The sequence below is a fragment of the Azolla caroliniana genome, unplaced genomic scaffold (genome assembly GCF_043228905.1).
Source record: "Azolla caroliniana isolate FFs.n. ecotype wild unplaced genomic scaffold, voAzoCaro1.0.p SCAF_22, whole genome shotgun sequence".
Lineage (NCBI taxonomy): Eukaryota > Viridiplantae > Streptophyta > Polypodiopsida > Salviniales > Salviniaceae > Azolla > Azolla caroliniana.
The window spans coordinates 7,547,262-7,571,665 of NW_028230457.1; the positions used below are offsets into that span (position 1 = coordinate 7,547,262).

The window sequence follows — 24,404 nt, forward strand, 5'->3', positions numbered from 1 at the left end:
GCATCAAGTTGGAAACTTCTTATACGGCCATTCATCTCACCAAAGACGATAACTTCCCCTTCGGATTTGAAATACGCAAATAGATTGGCAAAAAATCCAAACAAGCATAAAGGTTAAAATCTCGATGAGAAATGTAACATGCAACTACAAAAGTGGGCAAATCATTAGGTGTTTCTATTTTGAGTTATATGTAGCATTTATGTTCATCATTTTTTATAATCAACACATATTTCTCTATCCTTCTTGATCAAACATGTCACCCCTTGCCTTCTTTGTTGTCTTAGATTTTTCGCCCATATCAAAGAGTGTACATCATAGTTTCTTAAACCTTGAATCCTTTTGAGTATCATGTTCCCATGTTTCAATAAGAGGTGTGATATGCGTGTCATTGGTGAACTCCTCTATGCCAAATCTTGCATTCCGTGGGTATCCATTGCAATTCCAAAAGCATAGTCGTAGAAGACTATGATTAGTCCCATAGGTCGTGTGTCCCTATTTGCCTACATTTCTATCTTTAGAGAGAAAGGGAAGAGGTAGAGATATTGGCCACTCCCCAATGCCATGCAATAGTTGTTGCATGTTGTCACCAACGACTAACCACCAAAGCCTGACTTGCAATCATTTGGCGTCGACCATGTCACACACAATCACCGCTTTCCATTTCTCTTTTTCTATTATCCTTTTCTCCCCTACCTAAGGACCTTACCCTCAAGTAAAAACGAACACACCAACACACAAAGGCACATAGTAATATACACACATATGCATACATATAAACAAACACTTAGCTAATAGTAAACCTACAATTAAGACATACTCGCATACTTATACATATACCTACGCATTCGAATACACTTAAGTACATCTAACTCTCCACATACAAACATTTATATACACTAATATGTACCTACTCACTAATACCAACTCGCATGAGAATACATCAACCATACATTATATAAAAAATCACACAATACTTTATACCTACTCACTGATACCAACTCGCATACCTAACACAAGTATATGCACATACACTAGCACATACAAACACACAAACACTTACTCTAGCATATGTAACACAAGTACTCACAAAGGATACACATACATAAGATTCATATACACAAACATTTTATATGAATCTATACAAATGCATACAAACATACACACACATATATGCTCTTAATCACATGTACAAAAACAATTACATATTTACATTCAGATATGTAACACATTGCATATTCAAGGTCGAAGTACAAAATAATTCTCCCAAAACACAAGGGCATGTACAAGTGTATCTGTACATCCAAACACGATCACTCATTATTCTTCCTAGTATCCCATGAACTTCCTAGAATCGTATGGGAAGCAAGAAAAAAGATCCAAAAACACATAAGAGCAAAATATGAAAGATATGAAAAACGGTTTGGAAGATGATTATATGATGCACCAATTGCTTCCCTTCTAAATGAGGCTTTTTAATACCACAAGGCTCACACCTCACATATTATACTATATATGTTGCACCACAAACCATATTCTCCACTGAACATGGAAACCCATTATAATAAACCCTTAATCATCATCAAAGAGCAAGACGTTACAACTTTCTTTTATGCAAAATTAGAACTCAATACACCCACCAAAAAAGGGAATAATCAAGGAAGTCTCAATAACTAATAGTCTGTTACAAACATCTGCAGATTCTTATTTTATACATGATTATTTTAGTAATTCCCGCACCCAAGTTCAATTCTAAACAAATTAGTCTATATATATGACCTAGGTTATATATTGACCTCCATAATATCTAGCTATCCCTCTTGCATACAAATTTGCACATTGCTCACAGCATTAACATAGATTCTATGACAGTTACCTATCAATTCAACAAGAAACACTGTATGAATAAAATAACAGAATGAACTGAATTAAGTAAGATCAGAACGATCAGGAAATATAACAAAATCAATGAGCTAAAACACTACAGTTTACCTAGCTTAAGCCCCGACTACTGTACATCTCAAAATCATTTTCAACTTCCACACCAATAGTCTACCTTCTTCCATAGCCATTATAATCAGAACTATTATTCTCACTGTAGTTAGGGTTAGGGTTAGCACCTCCAGATACACCACCATAGCCACTAAATCCACCACTATAACTATAACTATTTCCTTTCAATTGTCCACTACCATAACTACCTCCTTGCGATTGTCCGCCACCATAACCACCAAATCCACCACCATAACTAGCTGCTTGTGGTTGTCCACTACCATAGCCACCAAATCCACCACCATAACTACCTGCTTGTGAGCAATCACGTGAGAAATGACCACTTTGACCACATGTATAGCAAGCACGACCTGCGCCTCTTCCTCCACCCAAAGCTCCGCCACCATAGCTAGATGCTTGTGGGCATTCACGTGAAAAATGGCCAAGCTGCACAAATGCAATATAAAAAAATATGCCCTCTTAATTTTATAACAAGCACCCGTTGACAAATATTGTTTTGTTGAGTAATAAAATAACAAGTTCAAAAGCACATCAAACTACTGGATTTAAAAGTTACATAAAAATTTCTATTATAGAAAGACAAACAAATACAAATGAAAATCTATTATAGATATATAGATAGACAAATATTCTATTATAGAAAGATATAGGCAAATGTACAATGTGCATGTAAATGCAATAGGGATATGAGAATATGAGGGTCTACCAACGACACTTTACATGATGGTTATGGATTCACATGGATTACCACTTGAGGTTGTGCATTCACCACCTTCCAAGTCCTCAAGTCTAAAGCAATTAGTTAAATATTGCATTGATTTAAGAGTCATGTTTTTACTGGCTTGGATCTAGGGTCATGCAAATTAAAACTTTATTCCTAAAATATAGCTTTGCTTTTCATATGTTGCATTATATGATACAACGTAAATAGCCCTAAACTGAACTAACCTCTCCACAGGTATAGCATTCGGATTGTCCTCCAGCCTTCCTCACACCTCCCCAACTTTCACCAAAGGAAAAACTAGATTTCTCAAGACCTCCACCATCTCGCGCACCACGGCTTCTGAAATTTCCAAAATTAGATTCACCACCATAAGGCAATGGAGGTGGTGGATTCTTATCATGTGAACGCTTAGGTCCCCCAGTCAACACTGGTTGTGAAGCTAGTTTCTGTCGAAAGAATGAACCTCTCTCTCTCTCTCTCTCTCTCTCTCTCTCTCTCTTCATTTGGACAATTTTGAACATATTGAGCAAAAACACATTGTTGAGGCATCAAATAACAGGATAATACTTGCCAAATCTTTGATAAGTACTTCCAAATAACCTACGTGAACTCTCTCTCTCTCTCACACACATAGAACTGCATCAACTCATAGATTCACATATGGCCTTACATTTTACCTTTGAAGTTTAACAGTCCACAAGTCAGCACTATGAGAGTTTTGCCACCAAGAAAGTCTCAACAGCATATCCTTTATATAGGGGGTAAATAGTCCCTTTTTTATAGACTCCTTAGGTTTCAAAACCACCATGTCCCAGGTTCTTAAGGGTTATCCCAGACTCTAGGATAACTGATTTCCCGCTTATGCTACCCTTAAATCCATTAAAATATGCCTTTTAACATTGGTCCTCGTGGCTATTCCTGTACATATCTCCTCTCTCTTCTCTCAAACCTTGTATGCGTTCCCACCTTTATTTTAAAAATTTTAAAATTTTTTTTTAAACTTTTGTTTTTTATTTATTATTTTTCATTTTTTGTTCATTTCTTTCATTTCTTTCTTTTTTTCTTTTTTCTGTTTTTCCTTTTTTCCTTTTTTCCTTTTTTTTGTTTTTTTCCTTTTTTATTTTCTTTTATGGCTCAAGAGCATGTATTTACCTCAAATGATAGGGGGAAGTCATATTTACCTCAAATGATGCGATCAATTGTTCAAGATTTCTTTCTTTTGTTGCTACTTCTTCAGTTAGGAGAGCTAATTTTCCTGCATCAGTTTCTTTCTCTAGCTCTATCTTCGCAAATGACAGCTCTGCTTCAGCTGCTTTTTTCTCCTCTAGTTGAGACTCTGTTAGAAGAGCCTGATACAAAAATACATGAGTTCACATGTGATTGCAAAAGAAACCATCTGTAGTGTACTATCTAAGTCCTAAGTTCACAATATTTTGTAATGTTGAACCCTTACCTGCGGTTTCCAGTCTTTACTTGCTTGCTCCTTCAGCACCTCCATCTCCTTCTTTCCTTCTCGCTCTGCAATTACTTGTTCTCTTGGACGAGCAGCCCCAAAAGGGTTTGGCTGCAACATACAATACCAATAACAGACAGCTACTAAGTCTTACAATATATATAACTTCAGGGGAAAAGCTCCAAAACATCCTTGAGTTTTTCTCTATTTCCCCAAAAGCCACTCTGTTTTGGTTATTTCCCGATATGCCCTTGGTCAACCTCTTGTCAATTCAAGAATAACATCCTTGCAACACATACTCAGACCCAATTATAGCTCCACTTTGTTGCATATATTAAAAACCATAAACTAAATTTCATCTCCCAGCCATGACATACTATCATACGGCATAAGCAGTGTGCTTTATATACAAGCTCAAACGCACAATAAAATGCTCTTTCACCATTTATGCCAACAGCTTCCATCCTCCTTTCCCAGTCTCTTTTTAACATCATCAATATACATGCATTCTCAAATCTTGGACGTTTTTCCACAGCCCAAATTCAAACATGTATCAGTGATATGTGATATGCATTGCGCACAGACTTGATAAGGAGTTTAATCCTTCAATATTAGCTCAAACGAACTGGAAGGAGCAAAACAAAACGCCTTCCATCCTTGATTTTGTTAGTCTCTTCGTTCCCTTTTAGCAAACATAGCTTCCTCCACTTTAAACTAATTGCTAACACTCATATTGGGCTCATCCCATTAGCTATAGACATATTAATGTGCAGAGATACAGTGAGGATTTCAGGCCTTCAATAGAAGAAAAAGAGAAGAAAAACTTCCTTTTTGTCGACCTGTTTGATCACTCTTGGTATGCATATCTTCTCTAGGATTGTGTCGCAGAAAATGTTTTAACACTCATATTGAGCTCACATCAGCTATCCACATATTGATGTGCACAGATATGCTATATACTTAAATCCTTCAAAACTATCTGGAATGAAGTGAAAAATGAGAAGAAAACCTTTTTCCATCGTTCAATTTGTCAATCTCCTTGTTCACTCATGAACATACCTTCTCTCAGCTTAAGCATTTTTAATAAATAAAAAATCTAAATCTTATAAGTGCTTCCTTATTATTTATAATACATATTGGCTTGCAATGTTAGAATGAGGATTTTAAATCCTTCATTAGTAGCCCAAGTGAAATGAAAATGAAAAGAGAAACTCCATCTTCATATTCATAAATCTGTTTAGTACCTTACAGTTTACATACATTCTTGCAACTTCAACATTTTTCATAGACAATGCACTAACGCTTATCAGTACTTCGGGTATATGCAACGAATATGTTGATATACAAAGGTACAAGCTTACCACAAGAACTTAAATTTTTTGTTACTATCTTGAACGATAGTCATGGGAGACTCCTTAATTTTCCACAAAGCCATCTAGTACATTTGGAAAAAGCCCCATAACTTTGCCATGAACAATTTCCTGAATCTTAGGTGCAGTCTGGATTAACCTTCTCTAATGCACTATTGCTGTTCATAGTTAAACTATCAGCTAAGAATGATGTGAAAAAAGAGAAGTTAATACATGGATTACTGTTCCTACTAAAATGTCAATAAATATCAAGCTACCAGTTGAATGTTTTCATTCAGATATATGCCATAGGTTGTGAGAGTTTGGGGTTTTGCAACACCAATTTTTCCTGCTCTATACATACATATATATATACATACATACATACATACATACATATATATATACATACATACATACATACATATATACATACATAGATACATATATACATACATAGATACATATATACATATATATATACATACATACATACATACATATATACATACATAGATACATATATACATACATAGATACATATATACATACATACATACATACATATATACATACATACATACATGGATGCATACTAGTTACATACATACATACATACATACATACATACATACATATATATATATACATACATACATATATATATATATGTTTAATATGTCTACACAATTGAGCATTTTGGTCAATCTTTGGAGAGCCCAGGTCTTTATGTGCATAGACAACTTGTTCTGGTTCTGTTCAAGGGCTTCAATGCAAGAGAAGTATGACGTTTTAATGGAAGAAAAACAAACGCTTTGTAGGCAGCCAGTTTTGGTGGAGGGAAAGCAGTAACATTTTCATGCACTGAAAGCAGAGTAAGCTATTGATGAAGAGAAAGCGGTGAGCTTTTTGACGGTGGAAGGAAGGCCGTGACAACAACAGAAACAATGAAAAACAAAGGGAGAAAGAGAACGAGTTAGGGAAAGGAAAAGGGAAGGAATGGAGAGAAGTAGGGCCAGTTAAGAATTAGAGAAGAAAAGAAAGGAAGAAATACATACTTTGGAAGACTTGGTAGAGGTAGGAGCAGATTGGAGTGCATCGGATCGTTTCTGCAAACTTAGCTTCGGTCTTCCATGTACTTCCTCTCCTCCTTCTACTGCAGACTGATTCATCTTAGCTTCTTCAGGAGAAAAAATCGCAAACCTGAAGAAGACAAAGAAGGAACATCAAGAACAAGAACAAGAACAAGAACAAGAACAAGATGATGATGATGATGATGATGATGATGAGAGTAAATAATATGAAGGAAGTATATGAGAGAGAGAGAGAGAGAGAGAGAGAGAAGCCATACCTGCTGCTGCTGCCGCTGTTTTGTGTGTGTGCGTGTGCAGGAAATTAGTGAGTGTTGTGAGGAGAAAAAGCAGGAGGAGGAGGAGGCGTAGTAAGTAAATCTAAGGTTTTGGAACATACACACACCCTCACATGTTTGGGAAAATTATGAAAGTATGCCCCCAGCTGTCCATGTGTGTGTGTATGTATGTGTCTCTCTGTCTCTTCTGAGGTCTGTGTCTTTTGTGTTTGTGCCTGCCTGTGTGAGTATGTATGTGTCTTTGTTGTTCTGAGTCTGTGTCTCTAAGACCACCTGCATGCATGTGTATGTGCCTCTATGAGTGCATCTGTCTATGTCTGCGCAAGTGCTTGTGTCTGTGTGTCTCTACGAATGCATGTGCTTGTGTCTATGTCTCTACGAGTGTTTGTGTTTGTGTATGTGTCTCTACGAGTGCATGTGCATGTGTCTGTTGAGAAATCGATGCGGAATAAATCACAATAAACGAACTACGCGCTGAAATACGATTTACAGAAATACCAGAAAGACAAGATAAACCGAAGTATACACAGAGATTTACGTGGAAACCCTAAAACGGGGAAAAACCATGGGTGAACATATTCTTCACTATAGAATAGTGGATATACAACACAGAGATGCTTACAACACTCTGTCGAGTGTATCAGCTGCACAGGGCTCTTCACGTCTGTTGTTACACACACAGCTATGGCACGACTCTCCCTTCTCTCTCTCACGCTCTCTTGCGTTTTACAACATCTGTACTTACAACCTCTGCACACTACTCTATTGCACACATAAAGTTTGCCCTAGTTGTATATATACTTACACAACTTTTTGGCTATTTACATACGTAGCCCTCATGGGGCTCACATTTAGACTATTTACAATTATAGTCTCTTGAGTTGGCTATATACACGATTTCGGTTTCGGCTCCTCTCTCTCCCCATCCGAGAGACCTATTTCCTAACATCATCATCATTATTATTACTATAATAATAATAGTCGAATCTTCAAACAGTCGACTCGCTGTTTTCGACTGTCGACTTTCCGAACAGTCAGATCTTCCCTGTCATCGACTGCTAGCTTTTTGATCAGTCGGTTCTTCCTCCCACTGGAGGGACATATTCCCAACAGTGTTTGTGTCTCTACGAGTGCTTGTGTCTGTGTCTCTGCGAGTGCCTGTGTCAGTACATGTGCCTCTCTACGTGGATGTAGTTGTCTGGTTGGGGTTGGTTGGTAGTGTGCGCGAGGAGGAATCTGAATCAAATGGCCTGGCACTTTGGGGCTATCTCCACATCACATATTCGCATATAGGTGAGATCGTGTACTTCAAAAAGTACAACAAAAGCTAAGTTTTTGAAGAACCACAAGATGTAAGATTAAAAACAATACAATGATCTCTTGGCATGCCGCATCATCGCCAATTCTGTCTACCTTTAATCCATTGGTTCAAAAAGTGTGAATGTAAACATGCGGAAACGTTAGACAGAACCGGCTCAACCAGATAGCAACAGAGAATAAGATGAAGGTTTAATGGAGAAGCTTATTACACAGAGAGTATACCCGGGAGAGACAAAGAGAGCACAACGTAAGCATAGATTCAAAAAATGAAATTACTCTTTAACTCTATACATATAACGTGCTAAAAAGCACTATTTATACAAGTCCATAAAGGACTGAAAGAAGTATTGACAGGTACTTCAATATTCCTACATGCGACTGACACTAACTACGAGACAATGATTACCTGGTGGTCTAGGCTACTACTAGGCTTTTGGTTCCCACTCGAATCCGTCTCCTCGATCCGGCCGATTGTTTCCGGATACCGATTCGGCTCATCCTTCCGGATGTCAATCTGGCTTAAGCTTCTTCAGCTGATTCGGATCCGGTTGAGCTTGCTCGCTCAACGCTCCCCATCAAGCTCAACTTGAGGTCGGATCATGGTGTTAGTGTCCGTGGTAGCCGATTCTTCTACGCGGCTCCTTCTGGCGTTGCTCCTCCTTGCTTGCGCTCCTCGTCTGGTCCAGTCCTCTTTGCCGCAACCCTTTTGGTTTTGCAGACCTCGACCTCCTCGATTGGCTTGTCTGCTCAACATGCCCATTTCAACTCCCTCGCTACTACGACTCCGACGCTTGTCGACCCATCAGTTCCTTTGTGATGGCGTTGACTTCCGTTGTGTCCGTATTCGTTTGGCCTTTAGCTCTAAACCGAATTGGTTTCCTTCGATTCGTTCCAGCTCTTGTCTGAATTGGTCGCTCCCGATTCGTTCCAGCTCTTGTCCAAGTCGGTGTTCTCCAACTCGTCTTCCGGTTTCAGGCCCTTCACCATATCAGACCATGTCCAGGTCTTGGCCTTCTCCTTCTGGTCGGCTCTGTCCTTCTTAACTCTGCCGCTCATTCCGACTTGTTCGGACGTTGTCGTGAAGAAAACCGTCCCTAGGCGTAATCGGAGAATATCGGGAGAATCGGCAGAGTGCATCATGTACACTCACCCTTGTATAAACGTGTGAATAATGGGGGTGCCTTTATGGCGCCGAGTGGGAGTCAAGTCGGGACAGAGAATCCCATGTAAGTCGGGATTTATCCCACGTTGTTACGCATCCCTCTCCTTGTTATATTAAAGGAGGGGAGCGCCCTTTGAAAAAGGGTTGCCCATTTTGAGTTAGGAGGGTATACCACTTAGGTCTAGGGTTTGGTAGTGTTCTTCCTCTTCACTTATTCTTGCTTCGATCTAGGGTTTTCATCTTGGTTGTTTTCTTCTTCTTCTTCTTCTTCCTCATCGTGAGGGTTGAGGGTTTGCTTCTTCTCGGTCTCCTGTGCAAGACCTCGCTCGGTGCGACGAGCCCGAGAGCTCCCCGATCGGCGGCTTGGCGGTAGACTACTGCTGTAACCTACCTTGGTCCAGCTTGAAGCCGGGGTTGTATCTCTTCCATTGTAATATATATATATATATATATATGTTTGGTTGTATATATATATGTTTGGTTGCGCAAATCCGCGTCTCTGGTAGTATCGGGTGTTTCTCTCTCCCTCTCCTTTCTCTCTCTCTCTCTCTCGTGTTCGGTGTCGGTTTTCTTGGCATCCCTCTTCTCCCTCGTCCGAGACCCCTGTGGTCCCACCCCTTTTACACGTGCACGCGTAATAACGCGACATATTTGGTGAACCCGACGTGAAGGGCGGCAAGGGAGAATGGAGTTGGAAGAAGGCGACTTCGCGCAACTTTTTGTCGAAGCAGTGAGGGAGTTTGGACGAGCAACAACAAGAAGAGAGACAGCGCAACAAGTTGTTGAGTGAATGGTCGAAAGAGTTGGCCGTTTAAACGGGGACAAGGTCCCATTCTACGTGGAAGCCTACAACGCGGAAATGGAGGAGCAAGACGTAGACGAGGCGTTGAGGCTGGAGTTCTTCTGTCAGGTCATTGTCGTCTGTATGCACGCAGAAGTGAAAGAGCTCCGAGAAGCTCATAGTTCGTGGGAGGCCTTCGAAGGGGCACTCTTGCAGGCATATGGAGGACATTGGAAGAGCCGAGGACGACATGGCTTCAACCAGTGGGTTGCATCGGCGAAGACCCACCGGGGCGCAACAAAGGCGTTCTGAGAGTTCAAGAGACGGCTTGCTCGGCTCCCGGAGCGATAACAAGGTTTGGTGGGGGTGGACAAAGTCCTGTTGTTCGTTAAGTCGATCGACCGAGCGGAACGGGAGGCCATCGTGATTGAGCTCGAAGACGAGGATGGAATGAATGGCCTTACGGAGGACTAGTCGAAGGTCGGAAGGGTATGCCAACAGCTAGATGACAAGCGAGCCGAGAAGGCTAGGAGGAAGGCACGCGACGGCGCACCATCACAGCGGGAAGAGGCCGAACAACAAAGAGAATCAGCAAGGCTTGGCTTCGGGGCCAGGATTGCTGAGGCATACGCAGCTCTCGAGGCAATGCTCGAGGAAGAGGAAAAATCGAGGCCGCGAGCCAATGCCGAGGAGATGAGCTTGCCTCGCGAGATGGCAGAAGATAGGTACGACGGTACCACGGGAGAGGGTGCGGAACAAAACGCCCTCTCGGCTTGCGAAAATAGAACGGCCAAGGACAAGGCCGAGATACTGATCGTAGAATCGGAATGTTGGGACCAACGGTTTCGGGCACGTCAGCCCGAAACTCTGGACATTGGAGAAGCAAGCCCAGGTGGGGCTTGCACGATCGGTAAAGGGACGACCACCGACCACGAGGAGCCGGTGGCTATGGACAAGGGCGTAAAACGGACGAGCGATTCTTCACATCTTCCCACACTTGCTCCCGAGACGATGGCAGTCGGGCCCAAGTGCCCACGTGAGTCCCGAGAGGAGGAAGGCAGTGGCGAGAGACCGAGAATCACCGATGAGACGATATGGGGAAGGAGCGAACAAGAACCCTCGGAACTGATTCCGGAGAACTCAGCATTCGGGCCCTTACACCCATGTGAGACCGAGGAGATGGATGACTATATCGAGGAGTCCTGGCATGATGCCAGTGAAGATGGATGGGAAGTGGCCCGCGAGAAGGTCGAAGAAGAGACCATGAGACGACCCAACCAAGGATTGAACTGTGCGGCACTCCGATTCGAGTGGAGCGCGATCCGGTCATGGATTGTTCGATCGGGGCTAGAATCGGCATGAAGGTGCCGACACGGGAGAGGGTGCGGAACGAGCCGCCCTCCTCTACATGAGGAGAAAGACCGGTCGGGCGAAGGTCGGGAATCGGGAAGAAGGTGATCAAGGGTTCAAAACGAGTCCGGCAAGGTCGGCATCAGAGCCGAAACTATGGACATTGGAGAATCAAGCCCAGGCGGGGCTTGGTTGATCACAGAGCGGATGCTTTCTGCCGACACCACTAAAAGGGTCGGTGGCCCCGGATGAGTCGCCGAAAGACGTTACGAAATCGGTTACCCCACATCTTGTTCGGAGACTTCGGCAGTTCAGCTGACGTGGCAACGTGAGACCGAAAGAGATGGAAGATGGAGGCGGGAGCACAGCGAGGAGAGCGACGACAAGTTCGGTAGAAGTACAAGGGATGAAGCGGAGAAAGAAGACCGGTCCTACGGAGATCCTCACACCGATCCGGCTGTCGGCCCGAGTGCCGGTGTGAGTCCTATAGGAGAGATCGGTGGCGGCAGGAGAACAGGACCCGACAATCCAGAGAATGACGGGCGGACCCGGACGAGAACGGGGCGGAACGGACTTCCGGATAACTGATCCGGAAGAGAGGAGAGAGTAGGACTACGAAGAGGCCGGGAGCACGGTACGTCGGTACCATGGGGGAGGGTGTGGAGCGAGCCACCCTCTCGACTTGCAGACAAAGACGAGCCGGGATAAGGGTCAGAGACTTAACGGAGGCCCGAGGAGGATCCTTCACACCGGTTCTAGAGACACTGGCGGTCGGCCTGAGAGCCGGCGTGAGACCTAGAGTGATGATCGGTGGCGGCGAGGAGACGAAGGCAAAGAACTGCGGAAGGGCGGTTCACGAAGATCCTCACACCGATCCAATTGTCGGCCCAAATGCTGGCGTGAGTCCTACAGGAGAGATCGGTGGCGGCAGGTGAACGTGACCAGCTGAAGAGGCCGACATAGAGGTCAGGGAGAAATGGCAAGCGGTGCTGCAGTGACCTTACACACACCGGTTCTAGACACTTCGGTAGTCGGCAAGGAGATCCGACGTGAGACCTAAAGAGAAGAATGGTGGCGGCGGCAAGGCGGGCAACCGAGACGGCCAAGGGGGAAGTCCCACGAAAATCCTCACACCGATCCGACGGTCGGCCCGAGAGCTGGCGTGAGTCCTATAGGAAAGATCGATGGCGGCAGGTGAACGTGATCGGACGATGGAAAGCAGAGTGAAAGGAGGTATGAGGCCAGCGAGGCGGCCACGAACTGGATACAGGCCCAACCGGGAGGGTCGGCGAGACAAAGATCGGACACGCTCGATACACGAGCTGGTGACCCAACGAATCAGAGGCCCCAGAAGGATCCTTCACACCTGCCCGGACACCTCAGCTGTTTGGCTGACGTGGCAACGTGAGACCAAGGATAATGGAAGGTGACGACAAGGGGACGAAGGCGGCAATAGCAGAGGCATTGACCAGCCAAGGCGTTACGCGAACGAAGGAGGCCATGTGGGCCGGGACACGGCAAGTGTGATCTTCCGGTAAGTTGCTGGGGACACCTGGTTAAGGAACGGTGTGCCAAGTTGAAAAGGGCACACCCGAAAGCGGAACAGAAGACGTGCGTGTGGCCATCAAGGGCCAAAGCAAAGCACGAGTACAAGATGGTGTTCAGCACAGATGGTGCCAGACAAGAAGGGCGGAAGACGGCACATGGCAGATCCGGTGGACGAAGGGTAAGCGTGGGCCGGTCTTCTCCAGCAAGAGTCTATTTTGGCGCATACCGGTGGATGCGCGGTTAGGTGGGGGCGGATGTGGTGGAGAAAACCGTCCCTAGGTGGAATCGGAGAATATCGGGAGAATCGGCGGAGTGCATCATGTGCACTCACCCTTGTATAAACGTGTGAATAATGGGGGTGCCTTTATGGCGCCGAGTGGGAGTCAAGTCGGGACAGAGAATCCCATGTAAGTCGGGATTTATCCCACGTTGTTACGCATCCCTCTCCTTGTTATATTAAAGGAGGGGAGCGCCCTTTGAAAAAGGGTTGCCCATTTTGAGTTAGGAGGGTATACCACTTAGGTCTAGGGTTTGGTAGTGTTCTTCCTCTTCACTTATTCTTGCTTCGATCTAGGGTTTTCATCTTGGTTGTTTTCTTCTTCTTCTTCTTCTTCCTCGTCGTGAGGGTTGAGGGTTCGTGTCTGTTTAGGGTTTGCTTCTGCTCGGTCTCCTGTGCAAGACCTCGATCAGCGTGACGAGCCCGAGAGCTCCCCGATCGGCGGCCGGGGTTGTATCTCTTCCATTGTAATATATATATATATATATATATATATATATGTTTGGTTGTGCAATTCTGCGTCTCTAGTAGTATCGGGTGTTTCCACCCCTTTTGCTTCTTGTGCGTAAGAGTCGGTGTCGCGTGCACGCTCTCCCTCTCCTTTCTCTCTCTCTCTCTCTCTCTCTCTCTCGTGTCTGGTGTCGGTTTTCTTGGCATCCCTCTTCTCCCTCGTCCGAGACCCCCGTGGTTCCGCCCCTTTTACACGTGCGCACGTAATAACGCCACAACGTGCGGACTTCTTTCGTTGACTCGGCTTCCTTTTTCCTCTCGTCTCCCCTTTGGTTGGTTCTTCCCTTCCCGGATCCTTGTCCGGTGCCATCCGTTCCCTTTCCTTTTCTCCCCCTCAAGTGCAGCACGTCGAGATGCTGAACACCAAGAATTTCGATGAAGTGCTGCAACTTGTCCGATCTAAGCAGTTTGGTGAAGATATCGGCAACTTGTCGATCCGTCTTTACATACTGAAGTTCAACACCGCTCAAAACCCGCTCACGCACAAAGTGATAGTGGACTTCTATGTGCTTTGTTCGAGCATGGAACACGAGGTTCTTGGCGAGCTGAGTGTTGCTCATGTTGTCACAGTAGATTAGGATCGGGGTCGGTACCTCAATCCACAAGTCTTGCAGCAGTCGCCGAAGCCATATGGCTTCACAGGTGGCAACAATAGCGCCCCGATACTCAACCTTAGTGCTCGACAAAGCCACTGTTGGCTGCTTTTTACTACTCCACGCAACAGCTGCGCTACCAAGGGAAAATATGTGACCGGAGGTGGATTGGCTATCTGATGCATCACCGGCCCAAGTCGGCATCTGTATATCCGACTAGCTCTTTGGTTATACCATGCCGGTATAACAGTCCTCGGTCCTTTGTGCCGCTCACATACCGGAGTATCCGGTGTGCGCACTGAAGGTGCTCGACGGTTGGCTTTTGCATGAACTGGCTGATCACTCTGACCGGGTAACTGAGGTCGGGTCGAGTGATTGTTAGGTATATGAGGCTTCCGACAATTTGATGGAACCGTTTCTCATTGCAGGCTGGTCCGGAGTTGGGATGGAGCTTCTAGTTCCGGTCTAGGGGTGTGGAGACAGGTCAGCATTCCGTCATGCCGAACTTGTACAACATATTCAACACATAGTGTTGTTGTGAGAGCAATATGCCGTTAGGGGTTCAGATCACCTTGATCCAAGGAAAATAATGAAGGTCCCCCAGGTCCTTCATTTCAAATGTGTCCAACAGCTGGGACATTGCTCGGCCGATTTCATTGAGTTCTGGGTCCGGTGATACCTAGATCATCTACATAGAGCAAGATGTAAACCGGACCGTCCGAACCTTGCCGGATGAACAACGATGAGTCGGATTTAGAGGCCACAAACCCCATCTTATGCAACCGGTGCGTGATCTTCGCATTCCAAGCATGGGCGGCTTGTTTCAAACAATAAAGTGACTTCTTGAGCCGTCATATTGCCGACTTGTTCATCTCCGATTGAAATCCGGGGGGTTGGATCATAAAGACCCGTTCTTCAAGGTCACCTTGAAGAAACGCATTCTTCACGTCCATCTGGTGATGATGCCACCCCCTTGCCGCAACAACCGCTAGTACCTCACGAACCGTCGTCATCTTCACTACTAGAGCGAAGGTCTCGTCGTAATCGATTCCATGGGTCTACGCGTATCCCTTCGCCACTAACCGGGCCTTGTACCAGTTAACCGAACCGTCGGCATTGTACTTTACCTTGTACACCCATTTGCAACCGATCGGTTTACAATGTCGGGGAGGGTCAACGAGGTCCCATGTGTCGTTGGCATCGAGTGCCCGCATTGCTTCTTCCATAGCGGCACGCCAATTTGCGTCCTTTGCCGCTTCTGCGTAGCTCTCTGGCTCACGCACTTCCGCCACTTTCGTCATGTACGCATAGCGATGTGCCATGTACTCATGGTACTCGTACCGCGTAACGGGGTTCTTCCGGTAGGAAGACCGACGTAACTTGTCATCACCCGGTTTGGGGCCCTTCTTGGCCGGTTCGGACTTCGTTCTCGAAGATCCGCCTTCATCCTTTCCGGAGTCGGATTCACTCCAATACGACTCAACGTTGCCGGTTTAGGGTTTAGGGTTCCGACATCTTCTTCTTCCCCTTCTCTTTGCGCGTGAACCGTCTCCTTGGTTCCTTACACGGGGAGAGCACGATAGAGTCTCCACTACTCGCCAGTTCTTCATCTGACTTGTCATCTCAACTCAGCCACTCATTCGGTCCACTGAGCCGGAATGAGATCAGACTCTCTTCTAGAGTGCCAAAGTCTTCATCTTCTACCTGGACTTGCTTGGGCCCACTAGCCTCATCTTCTGGAATTGGGTCTTCGTCGGGAGTTGGAGTCGGTAAGGAGTACCATAATGCCGTCTCATCAAGCTCGACATCTAGGCTTACTCAGACCTGCTTAGTTCGAGGGTTATAACACTTATACCCCTTTTGCTCATGCGAGTAGCCGACTAGGATGCACTTCTTCGACTTCAGATCTAGCTTCTTTTGCTTCTCATCCGGTAGATGCACATATGCTATGCTACCAAATATCCGAAGGTGTCTCAAATTCGGCTTCCGCCTGAAATACAGTTCATGTGATGACACCTTGTCTCCGATCCGGTTTTGGATGTAGACGGCCGTCCGAACCGTGTTGAATTGGGGCATGCTCTTCTCCTCCAACATTGCCCTTGCCGTGTTGACAATCGACCGGTTCTTCCTTTTGGCCACACCGTTTTGCTCTGGCGTGTATCTACAACTGAATTCTCTCTGAATTCCGTTCTACTGTAGATAACTGTTGAATTGGCCGAAAAAGTATTCTTTTCCGCCATCTGACCGCAAGCACTTGACCTTCCTCTCCATTTCCTGTTCAACTAAGCTTTGCAAGTTCCGGAAACATTCGAGAACTTCGCTCTTCCATTCGATGAGGTAGATCAACGTGTGCCGGTTGTAGTCGTCGATGAAGGAGACAAAGTATTGACTCCCGCCAAGACTAACGTTCTATGCCGGTCCCCATATATCCGAATGTATTAGATCGAGCTTGTTACGGCTCCGATTTCGTTTGGTGGGGAATGGAAGCCGGTGTTGCTTCCCAAGTTGGCAGGCTTCACAAATTTTGGTCTTCCAGACGCTAAATTTCGGCAAACCGAAGACAACTTGTTTTGATTGCAGGTCCTGAAGCCTCCGGTAGTTGACATGGCCGATCCGCTTGTTTCACAGGTCAATGTCCGACTCGACCTTCTGCCCTTTTGCAAACATGGCGGTGCCAACGTCATTGGTGTTGAGGATGAACATCCTCCCTTCTCTGCACCCTTGCGCAATTATCCAGCCTTCATCCTCGATGAAGCACCCTAGGTGTGTAAACCGCACCTGCATCCCCTAGTCGACAATTTGTCCAACTAACACCAGGTTCTTTGTGATAGTCAAAACGTGTAGTACGTTCATCAACTTCCCCTTTTGTCCGACATGGCTTAAAGGAACTTCTCCGACATGCACAATCGGGTGAGGGGTGTCGTCTCCGGTTTTGACAATCCCCGGTTGTTCCCACTTCTCCAAAAAAAGAGAACCACTCTTCATGGCTCGTCATGTGGTTGGACGCTCCGGAATCAACGTACCATACTTCCTCCAATTTGGAAGTAGTCTTCTTCATCGAGTTAGCCTTGTGCTTCATCACGAAGGTTGGCCCTTTACCGGTTTTCCCGGTTCCAGATCCTTTCGATCCTTCCATGTAGTGCGAGCTTTGCTTGTGCGTGCTTCTTCCAGCACTCACTTTCCTTGTGGCCCTTTTTGCCATAGTACCAGCATTCCATGTCGGCCTTTCCTTGATAGTTCCCGGCGCCGCTTTGACTCCCCCTGCTTGTGGAGGGTCCGGAACATCTGTCGGCACCACCTCTGTGCCTCCGGTCCTGCTCTTGCCGGCCGCCTCCATTGGGGCTGATCTGTCTCCGTGTACAACATCCATCCGTCCGATTGAGTGGTCCTTGACCCACTTGCGTGGTTATCTTCGACCATCAGTATCGATTGCAAGCCGAAGAAAGACGGTGGTTTCTCCCTGGTGCAGATCATTGTCCGAATTGGCCCATACCTTTGCGCTAGACCATCGAGGAAGATTTGTACCATCTCGTGTTCGTCCATCGTCACGTTGATGGACCGAGTGCATCGCAAATCTCCTTTATCTTGGTGGTGTAATCCATAACCGACATGTCTCTTTGCCGGAGCTGCAACTTACGGGCTGCGGTACTTGCAGCGAAAATCTTCCTCAAAATTCCCCAAGCCTCCTTCGGCGTTTTTGCATCCTTTCTGTAGCCGAGCATCTGGTCGTGCACACAGGATGTGAGGCAGTACAATACTCGGCTCACTCCTTGCTCCCATACTGGGAAGTCATTGTGTGCTGGCTCCAGTCCTACCTCATTCGTTCCTTCCACAAAGCTCCAATATCCATGCCCCAGCAGGTACTGGTGCATTTTATATGACTAGGACACGTAGTTGCTCCAGTCGAGCTTCTCTGTTGGATGCAGAGGTTCTCAACCCTCGCGCTTTGATACCATGTGAATGTAAATGTGCGGAAGCGTTAGACAAAACCGGCTCAGCCAGATAGCAACAGAGAATAAGATGAAGGTTTAATGGAGAAGCTTAATACATAGAGAGTATACGCGGGAGAGACAACGAGAGCAGAATGTAAGCGTAGATTCAAAAAATGAAAATACTCTGTAACTCCGTACATACAACGTGCTAAATAACACTATTTATACAATTCCATAAAGGACTGACAGAAGTATTGTTAGGTACTTCAATATTCCTACGTGCGATTGACACTAACTACGAGACAATGATTACCTAGTAGTTTAGGCTACTACTAGGCTTCCGGTTCCCGCTTGAATCCGGCTCTTCAATCCGTCTCCCCGATCCGGCCGGTTGTTTCCGGATACCATCCGGATGCCGATCCGGCTTAGGCTTCTTCAGCCGATCCGGATTCGGTTGAGCTTCTCGGTCAAAAAAAAGAAAGCAATGTTAAGGTATGATGCCATAGGCCATAAAGCAGCTCTAGAAAGCAAATGATTTAGGTTAAAATGGGATTTTTGTCACTTAAAAACTCTACACAATGAAGTCGTTTAGAAGTTTGAATTTACTCACATTTGAATTTTGCATGCTAGTAATATGGAAAGCAACCATGTTCCGTAACTCAAAAAACCAAATCCAACTAGAAAGATATCATTAGATATGTACAATGCATGAAATCAAATGGTTTTGAATCCTGGAGCACCATAATCTTGGATGTCATATTTTGTGAGTATGATGCCATTATGGTATGATGTCCATTCACTACAAAGTTAATTCTAAATTACAAGAAAGTAACTCAAAATATGGAGTGGAATAGAATGGGATCAAGATCTACGAGTTTGATGTGAATGGAGATTACTTGATGGAGTCGTGTTTTCAATTGAAAATTAGTGGATCAAGAATCTGTTGAGTGACAAGCTCAACATGGGCCGAATCAGCTGAAGAAGCCGAGAGCCGGATGGAACGAAGACCGATCGGCTAGGCCTGAATTGGTTGAATAAGCCAAAAGCTGAACTGGTTGTCGGGCCGAATCGGCTGGCCATTTTAGATGGAATCTGACAGACCATTAGGGGCCTATATTCCTATTTAGTAAATAGGAATATTATAGGTTGTCCATGTCAAATGCTCATTTAATGAGCATTCAAGTACTTGTCAAGGCTTGTATAAAAAGTGCTCTGTGAGCACATTGTATGTAAATTAGCACTAAGCTTTTTTGCAATCGAAGTTTACTGTTGTCTGCTCCACTCAGTGTCTCTCTCTCTCTCTCACCCTTACTCTATGTTTACCTACTTGTTCATCTTCCGAATAACCGACCGTGTCCTTTCCGAATAACCTTCTACGTAACGTGTCCACACATATTCTTTTACATGGTATCAGAGTGCGAGGGTTAAGAATCCTCTACAACTGACCAAAAAACAAAAGACAAAATAGAGACATTCTTTTCTTCCTGAACAATAGGAACATGGATTGCATGGGCAACTCGCTTCCAACAGAGAAGCTCGATAGAAGCAACTACGCATCTTGAGCAATGTTTGACAAAATGATCAGTCGGTGGCTGACTAAGCTCGGATCAAGGAGATATGTGACTCCCTTGCCTCCATCAATGTGACGATCGAGGAGGACGAAATGGTGCAGGTCTGCCTTAGAGAGTTGACGTCAAAATTCAGGGCATTCTGAATGGTGTTATGCATGAGGGAGAATACTCTTTTTTTTTCGAATTGCAATCGATGCTACTCGTAGAAGAGAACCACATGGGTGCGTTGACGAGCAGACACACCGACAGTAAGATGCTATACATGGAGGCGAAGAGGGCTCATGGACATGGAGGACGATGTGAGTCAGCACACAATGGAGGTGGCCGACAGGAGCCGGACAGATGGCATTGAAGTAGTGCCGACAACAGTTCCGAACCCTCCACGAGCAGGGGGAGTCAAGGCGGCGCTAGAAGCCAGCAAGAGAAGGCCGCAACAGACTACTAGTACTGTGGCCCGACGGGCCACATAGAGAGCGAGTTTTGTAAGAAGCACGCCAATGCGGATAGAGCTGGATTGAGCCGTGGTGATGTAGATAGGTGTCATTGATCACACTTCGCCGAGAAAGGAGACCGAGCCAAAACGGGCCCCACACATGTAATGAAGCACACGAAAAATAAGATGGGAGTACATACCACGAAACCTGGTACATTGATTCTGGAGTGTCAAATCATATGAAGAATCATGTTGAATGGTTCTCAAGCTTGGAAAAATCGGAACGCTCGGGAGTTGTCGAGACTGGAAACAACATCGTGCACCCCATCAAATGCCTGGGTGATGTACTGCTCAGCCATGTCAGACAAAAAGGGTTGATGCGAAATGTGTTGCATGTTCCGACAATTGCAAAGAACTTGGTATCTGTTGGATAGATTGTTGATCATGGCATGCAGGTCCGATTTAATCACCATGGCTGCTGCTTCATTAAGGACAAGGACCAACTGATAGTGCAAGGGCGCAGAGATGGGAGGATGTTTATCCTTGAAACAAATGATGTTGGCACTACGATGTTTGCAAGAGAACAAGCACTTCGATGTTTTTCCTCTTGCAAACATCAACATGTGGCACAAGCAGGTCAGCCACATCAATTATCAAAAGCTTCAAGAACTTCGGTCGAAGCAGGTGGTTTTCGGACTGCTAAAGTTCAGTGGCCAGAAGGCCTAGATATGTGAAGCTTGTCAACTTGGGAAGCAACATAGGCTTCCATTCCCCAATGAAAAGAATCAGAGTCGGAATCAACTTGACTTAATCCACACGGATGTATGGGACTGGAAAGTTGTGCGAGCATGGGCGGGAGTCGATATTTCGTCTCCTTCATCGACGACTTCAGTCGGCACACTCGGGTGTACCTCATTGAGAAGAAGAGCAAAGTCTTTTCTGGTTTCCGGAACTTGAAAAGTCTACTCGAAAGTGAAACAAAGAGGAAAATCAAGTGTTTGCGGCCGGATGGTGGAAGGGAATACTTTTCCGGCCAGTTCACAAGTTATCTACAACAAAAAGGATTTCGAAGGGAGTTCTCCTACAGATACATGCCGGAGCAGAATGACATTGCCGAGAGATGGAATTGGATGCTAGTAGACGTGGCTAGGGCGATGCTGGAGGAGAAAAGCATGCCTATAAGTTATTGGGCTGTAGCGATATGGACAATAGTATACATACAAAATAGGATTTCTACCTCTAGAGCAAAAGTGTCGTTGTACGAATTGTACTTCAGGCAGAAACCAAATTTTGCGCACTTCAGGGTATTCAGCAATATCGCATGCGTGCACCAGCCGGATGAGAGACGGAAGAAGCTAGATGCCAAGACCGAGAAGTGTATCTTGGTCAACTACTTCCACGAGTAGAAGGGGTACAAGTGCTACAACCCCCCGAAGAAGCAAGTGTGGGTGAGCCGCGATGTCGTCTTTGACGAATCAACGTCTTGGTACTCCCTTCCATCTCCGACTCCCGAAGGCTCCGAGTTGATTGTTGGGGATGAGTGTTGATGGGTGGGGGTGGAGCCAAGAATGGCTCCACCCCCCTCCCTGTTGGGAACTGAAGCCGTCCATGCGGAAACATCAACAACACCTTGAGGTGAAGATCGCCGAGTTAGCATGTGTAAGCAAGATACAACAAAGAATCTGAGAGAGAGAGAGAGAGAGAGAGAGAGAGACAAAGAGGCACACAATGTAACAATATTATTCAGAATCGTTACAATACAATGGAGGCGGCCGCTCTCTAACAATAGCAACAACTTTATGAGCTAGGTTACAACGTCCTTTATATACCAATTGGGCTAGGGCAATTGCCCTTTGACATATTTACTTAAATGTCCTTAAACCTAGACTGTCCAGAAGATAGTGTGAATACGACCATTAGATACCCATATTAAACACTCCCTCGTAATGGACGTATACAACAAAGATATGTAGAAAGAATTAATAAGAGTTACAAATTATATGTTGAGCGAGCAAGCTCAACTGGATCCGGATCGGTTGAATAAGCCAGAGCCGGATCGACATTCGGAAGGATGGGCCGAATCGGTATCCGGAAACAACCGGCCGGATCGGGGAGATGGATCGGAGAGCCGGATTCGAGTGTAAACCGAAAGCCTAGTAGTAGCCTAGACTACTAGGTAATCATTGTCTCGTAGTTAGTGTCAATCGCTCGTATGAGCATTGAAGTACATAGTACTTCAGTCAGTCCTTTTGAGGACTTGTATAAATAGTGTTGTTTAGCACGTTGTATGTACAAAGTGTTTTTATTATTTTGAATCTACATTTACGTTCTGCTCTCTCTATCTCTCCCGGATCAACCAGGAGTTGTCGAAACCAGAGACGACACTCCTCGCCCGATTGTGCATGTCGGAGAAGTCCCTTTGAGCCATGTTGGATAGAGGGGGAAGTTGATGAACGTATTACATGTTCCGACGATCACAAAGAATCTGCTGTCGGTCGGACAAATCGTCAACCAAGGGATGTACGTGCGGTTTACGCACCTAGGGTACTTCATCAAGGAAGAGGGCCAGATTATTGTGCAAGGGCGCAGAGATGGGAGGATGATCATCCTCGACACAAACGACGTCGGCACCGCCATGTTTGTCAAAGGACAAAAGATTGAATCGGACATCGATCTTTGGCACAAGCGGATTGACCACGTCAATTACCAGAGGCTTCAAGACTTGCAATCGAAACAAGTTGTTTTTGGTTTGCCGAAATTTGTGAAGCCTGCCAAATCAGGAAGCAACACCGGCTTCCATTCCCTACCGAACGAAACTGGAGCTGTAACATGTTGGCCGGTCAGAAGAGCAAGGACAAGTGGGAAGGCGGAGTCGGATCGGATAATAGGAAGTAAATAATAGTATATTTATTATTCGGAGGGACGGATCCGGTACAGTGGTACCGATCTGGATCCGGACCGATTCGGATGCCGGTTGCCTAAGCGCACCGATTGTAACCTTGCCGGATGCCTATAAAAGGATCCGATGATTTGTAAATGCTTTACGGAAGTAATACAAATATACTTATTGCGTGTTTATCTTTGTCTTTGTATTGTTTTACCGTCTGTGCTTAGTGTAATCATCTTACGCGTGTAACCTAGTATCCAATCCTTACCACCCCTTTGGAGAAGTGTCGGATAGACACCTGTGTTGAGGCTAGTCCGGCCAGGCATACAACACTATTTTGGCGACCACGATTCCTGCAAAGTGTAGAGGACAACCGGGGGATGGATGTCTAGACCAAACGACGACCACATCACCGAACGAGGGAGACGATACACCGAACGAGAGCAACGACGGGAAGCCCTACAACAAGCCGTCGACGAGATCCGGCGAGATCGGTCATTCTCCAGAACTCTTCGGAGAGTCGTAGAAGAAGCACTGCAGTTCCGGGTTCTGCAAGTCCCCGACGAAGGCAGTAGCATAACAAGCCTGCAAGAGGCGGAAACGATACTACAGACGCTCGCCGGTGGCGACGGGGACTCGGAAGCATTCGCAACACTCGAGGCGGAGTCGGAAAGTGACGGAAGCGTTGTGTCCCGGTATAAAAGCAGCCACGACACACCAAACGACTCGGGGGAAGAGGAGTCGGAAGACTCAGTAACACCGGAGCCAGAGGAAGAAATAACCTTGGAGTTCGGTGACCGGCAATCGCCGAGGGAGGCTGACCGGATACCGACAACACCCGCGAAGGAACCGAAGGACCGGACACCGACAACACTTGCGGAGGAACCGAAGGAGCGGATACCGACAACACCCGCGGAGGAACCAAAGGACTGGACACCAGCAACACCCGCAGAGGAACTGAAGGAGCGGATACCGGCACCAACCGCGGAGGAACCGAAGGTTCTCACACCGACGCCAATAGCGGACAGAGAGCGGAGATAGCAGGAGAGTCAGTTGGACGACACGATGCCGTACCCATACCCAAAGTACCGGGATGAGCCCGACGCGGAGGCACACGTGTACGCATTCCTCCAAA

General features: G+C 45.8%; 1 protein-coding gene across 1 annotated transcript; it reads right to left on the reverse strand.

Annotated features, from left to right (window-relative positions):
* Positions 1-1,899: 1,899 nt before the first annotated feature.
* Positions 1,900-6,933, reverse strand: LOC147849907 (uncharacterized). The gene is made up of 6 exons (XM_087337196.1): positions 6,888-6,933; positions 6,595-6,739; positions 4,188-4,298; positions 3,916-4,083; positions 2,959-3,180; positions 1,900-2,436 (listed from the first exon to the last, which is right to left on the reverse strand). The coding sequence occupies exons 2-6, from the start codon at positions 6,706-6,708 to the stop codon at positions 2,050-2,052; spliced, it is 1,002 nt and encodes a 333-aa protein (XP_087193322.1). The 5' UTR covers positions 6,709-6,739; positions 6,888-6,933; the 3' UTR covers positions 1,900-2,049.
* Positions 6,934-24,404: the final 17,471 nt, after the last annotated feature.

What these genes read in the sequence shown, in the direction of transcription:
- LOC147849907 (XM_087337196.1), bottom strand. Translation starts at nt 6,708, where the DNA reads ATGAATCAGTCTGCAGTAGAAGGAGGAGAGGAAGTACATGGAAGACCG. An exon ending in AATTGATCGCATCATTTGAG is followed by an intron (nt 3,181 to 3,915) that starts GTAAATATGACT and finishes TTCTTTCGACAG; the next exon opens with AAACTAGCTTCACAACCAGT. An exon ending in AATGCTATACCTGTGGAGAG is followed by an intron (nt 2,437 to 2,958) that starts GTTAGTTCAGTT and finishes GCATTTGTGCAG; the next exon opens with CTTGGCCATTTTTCACGTGA.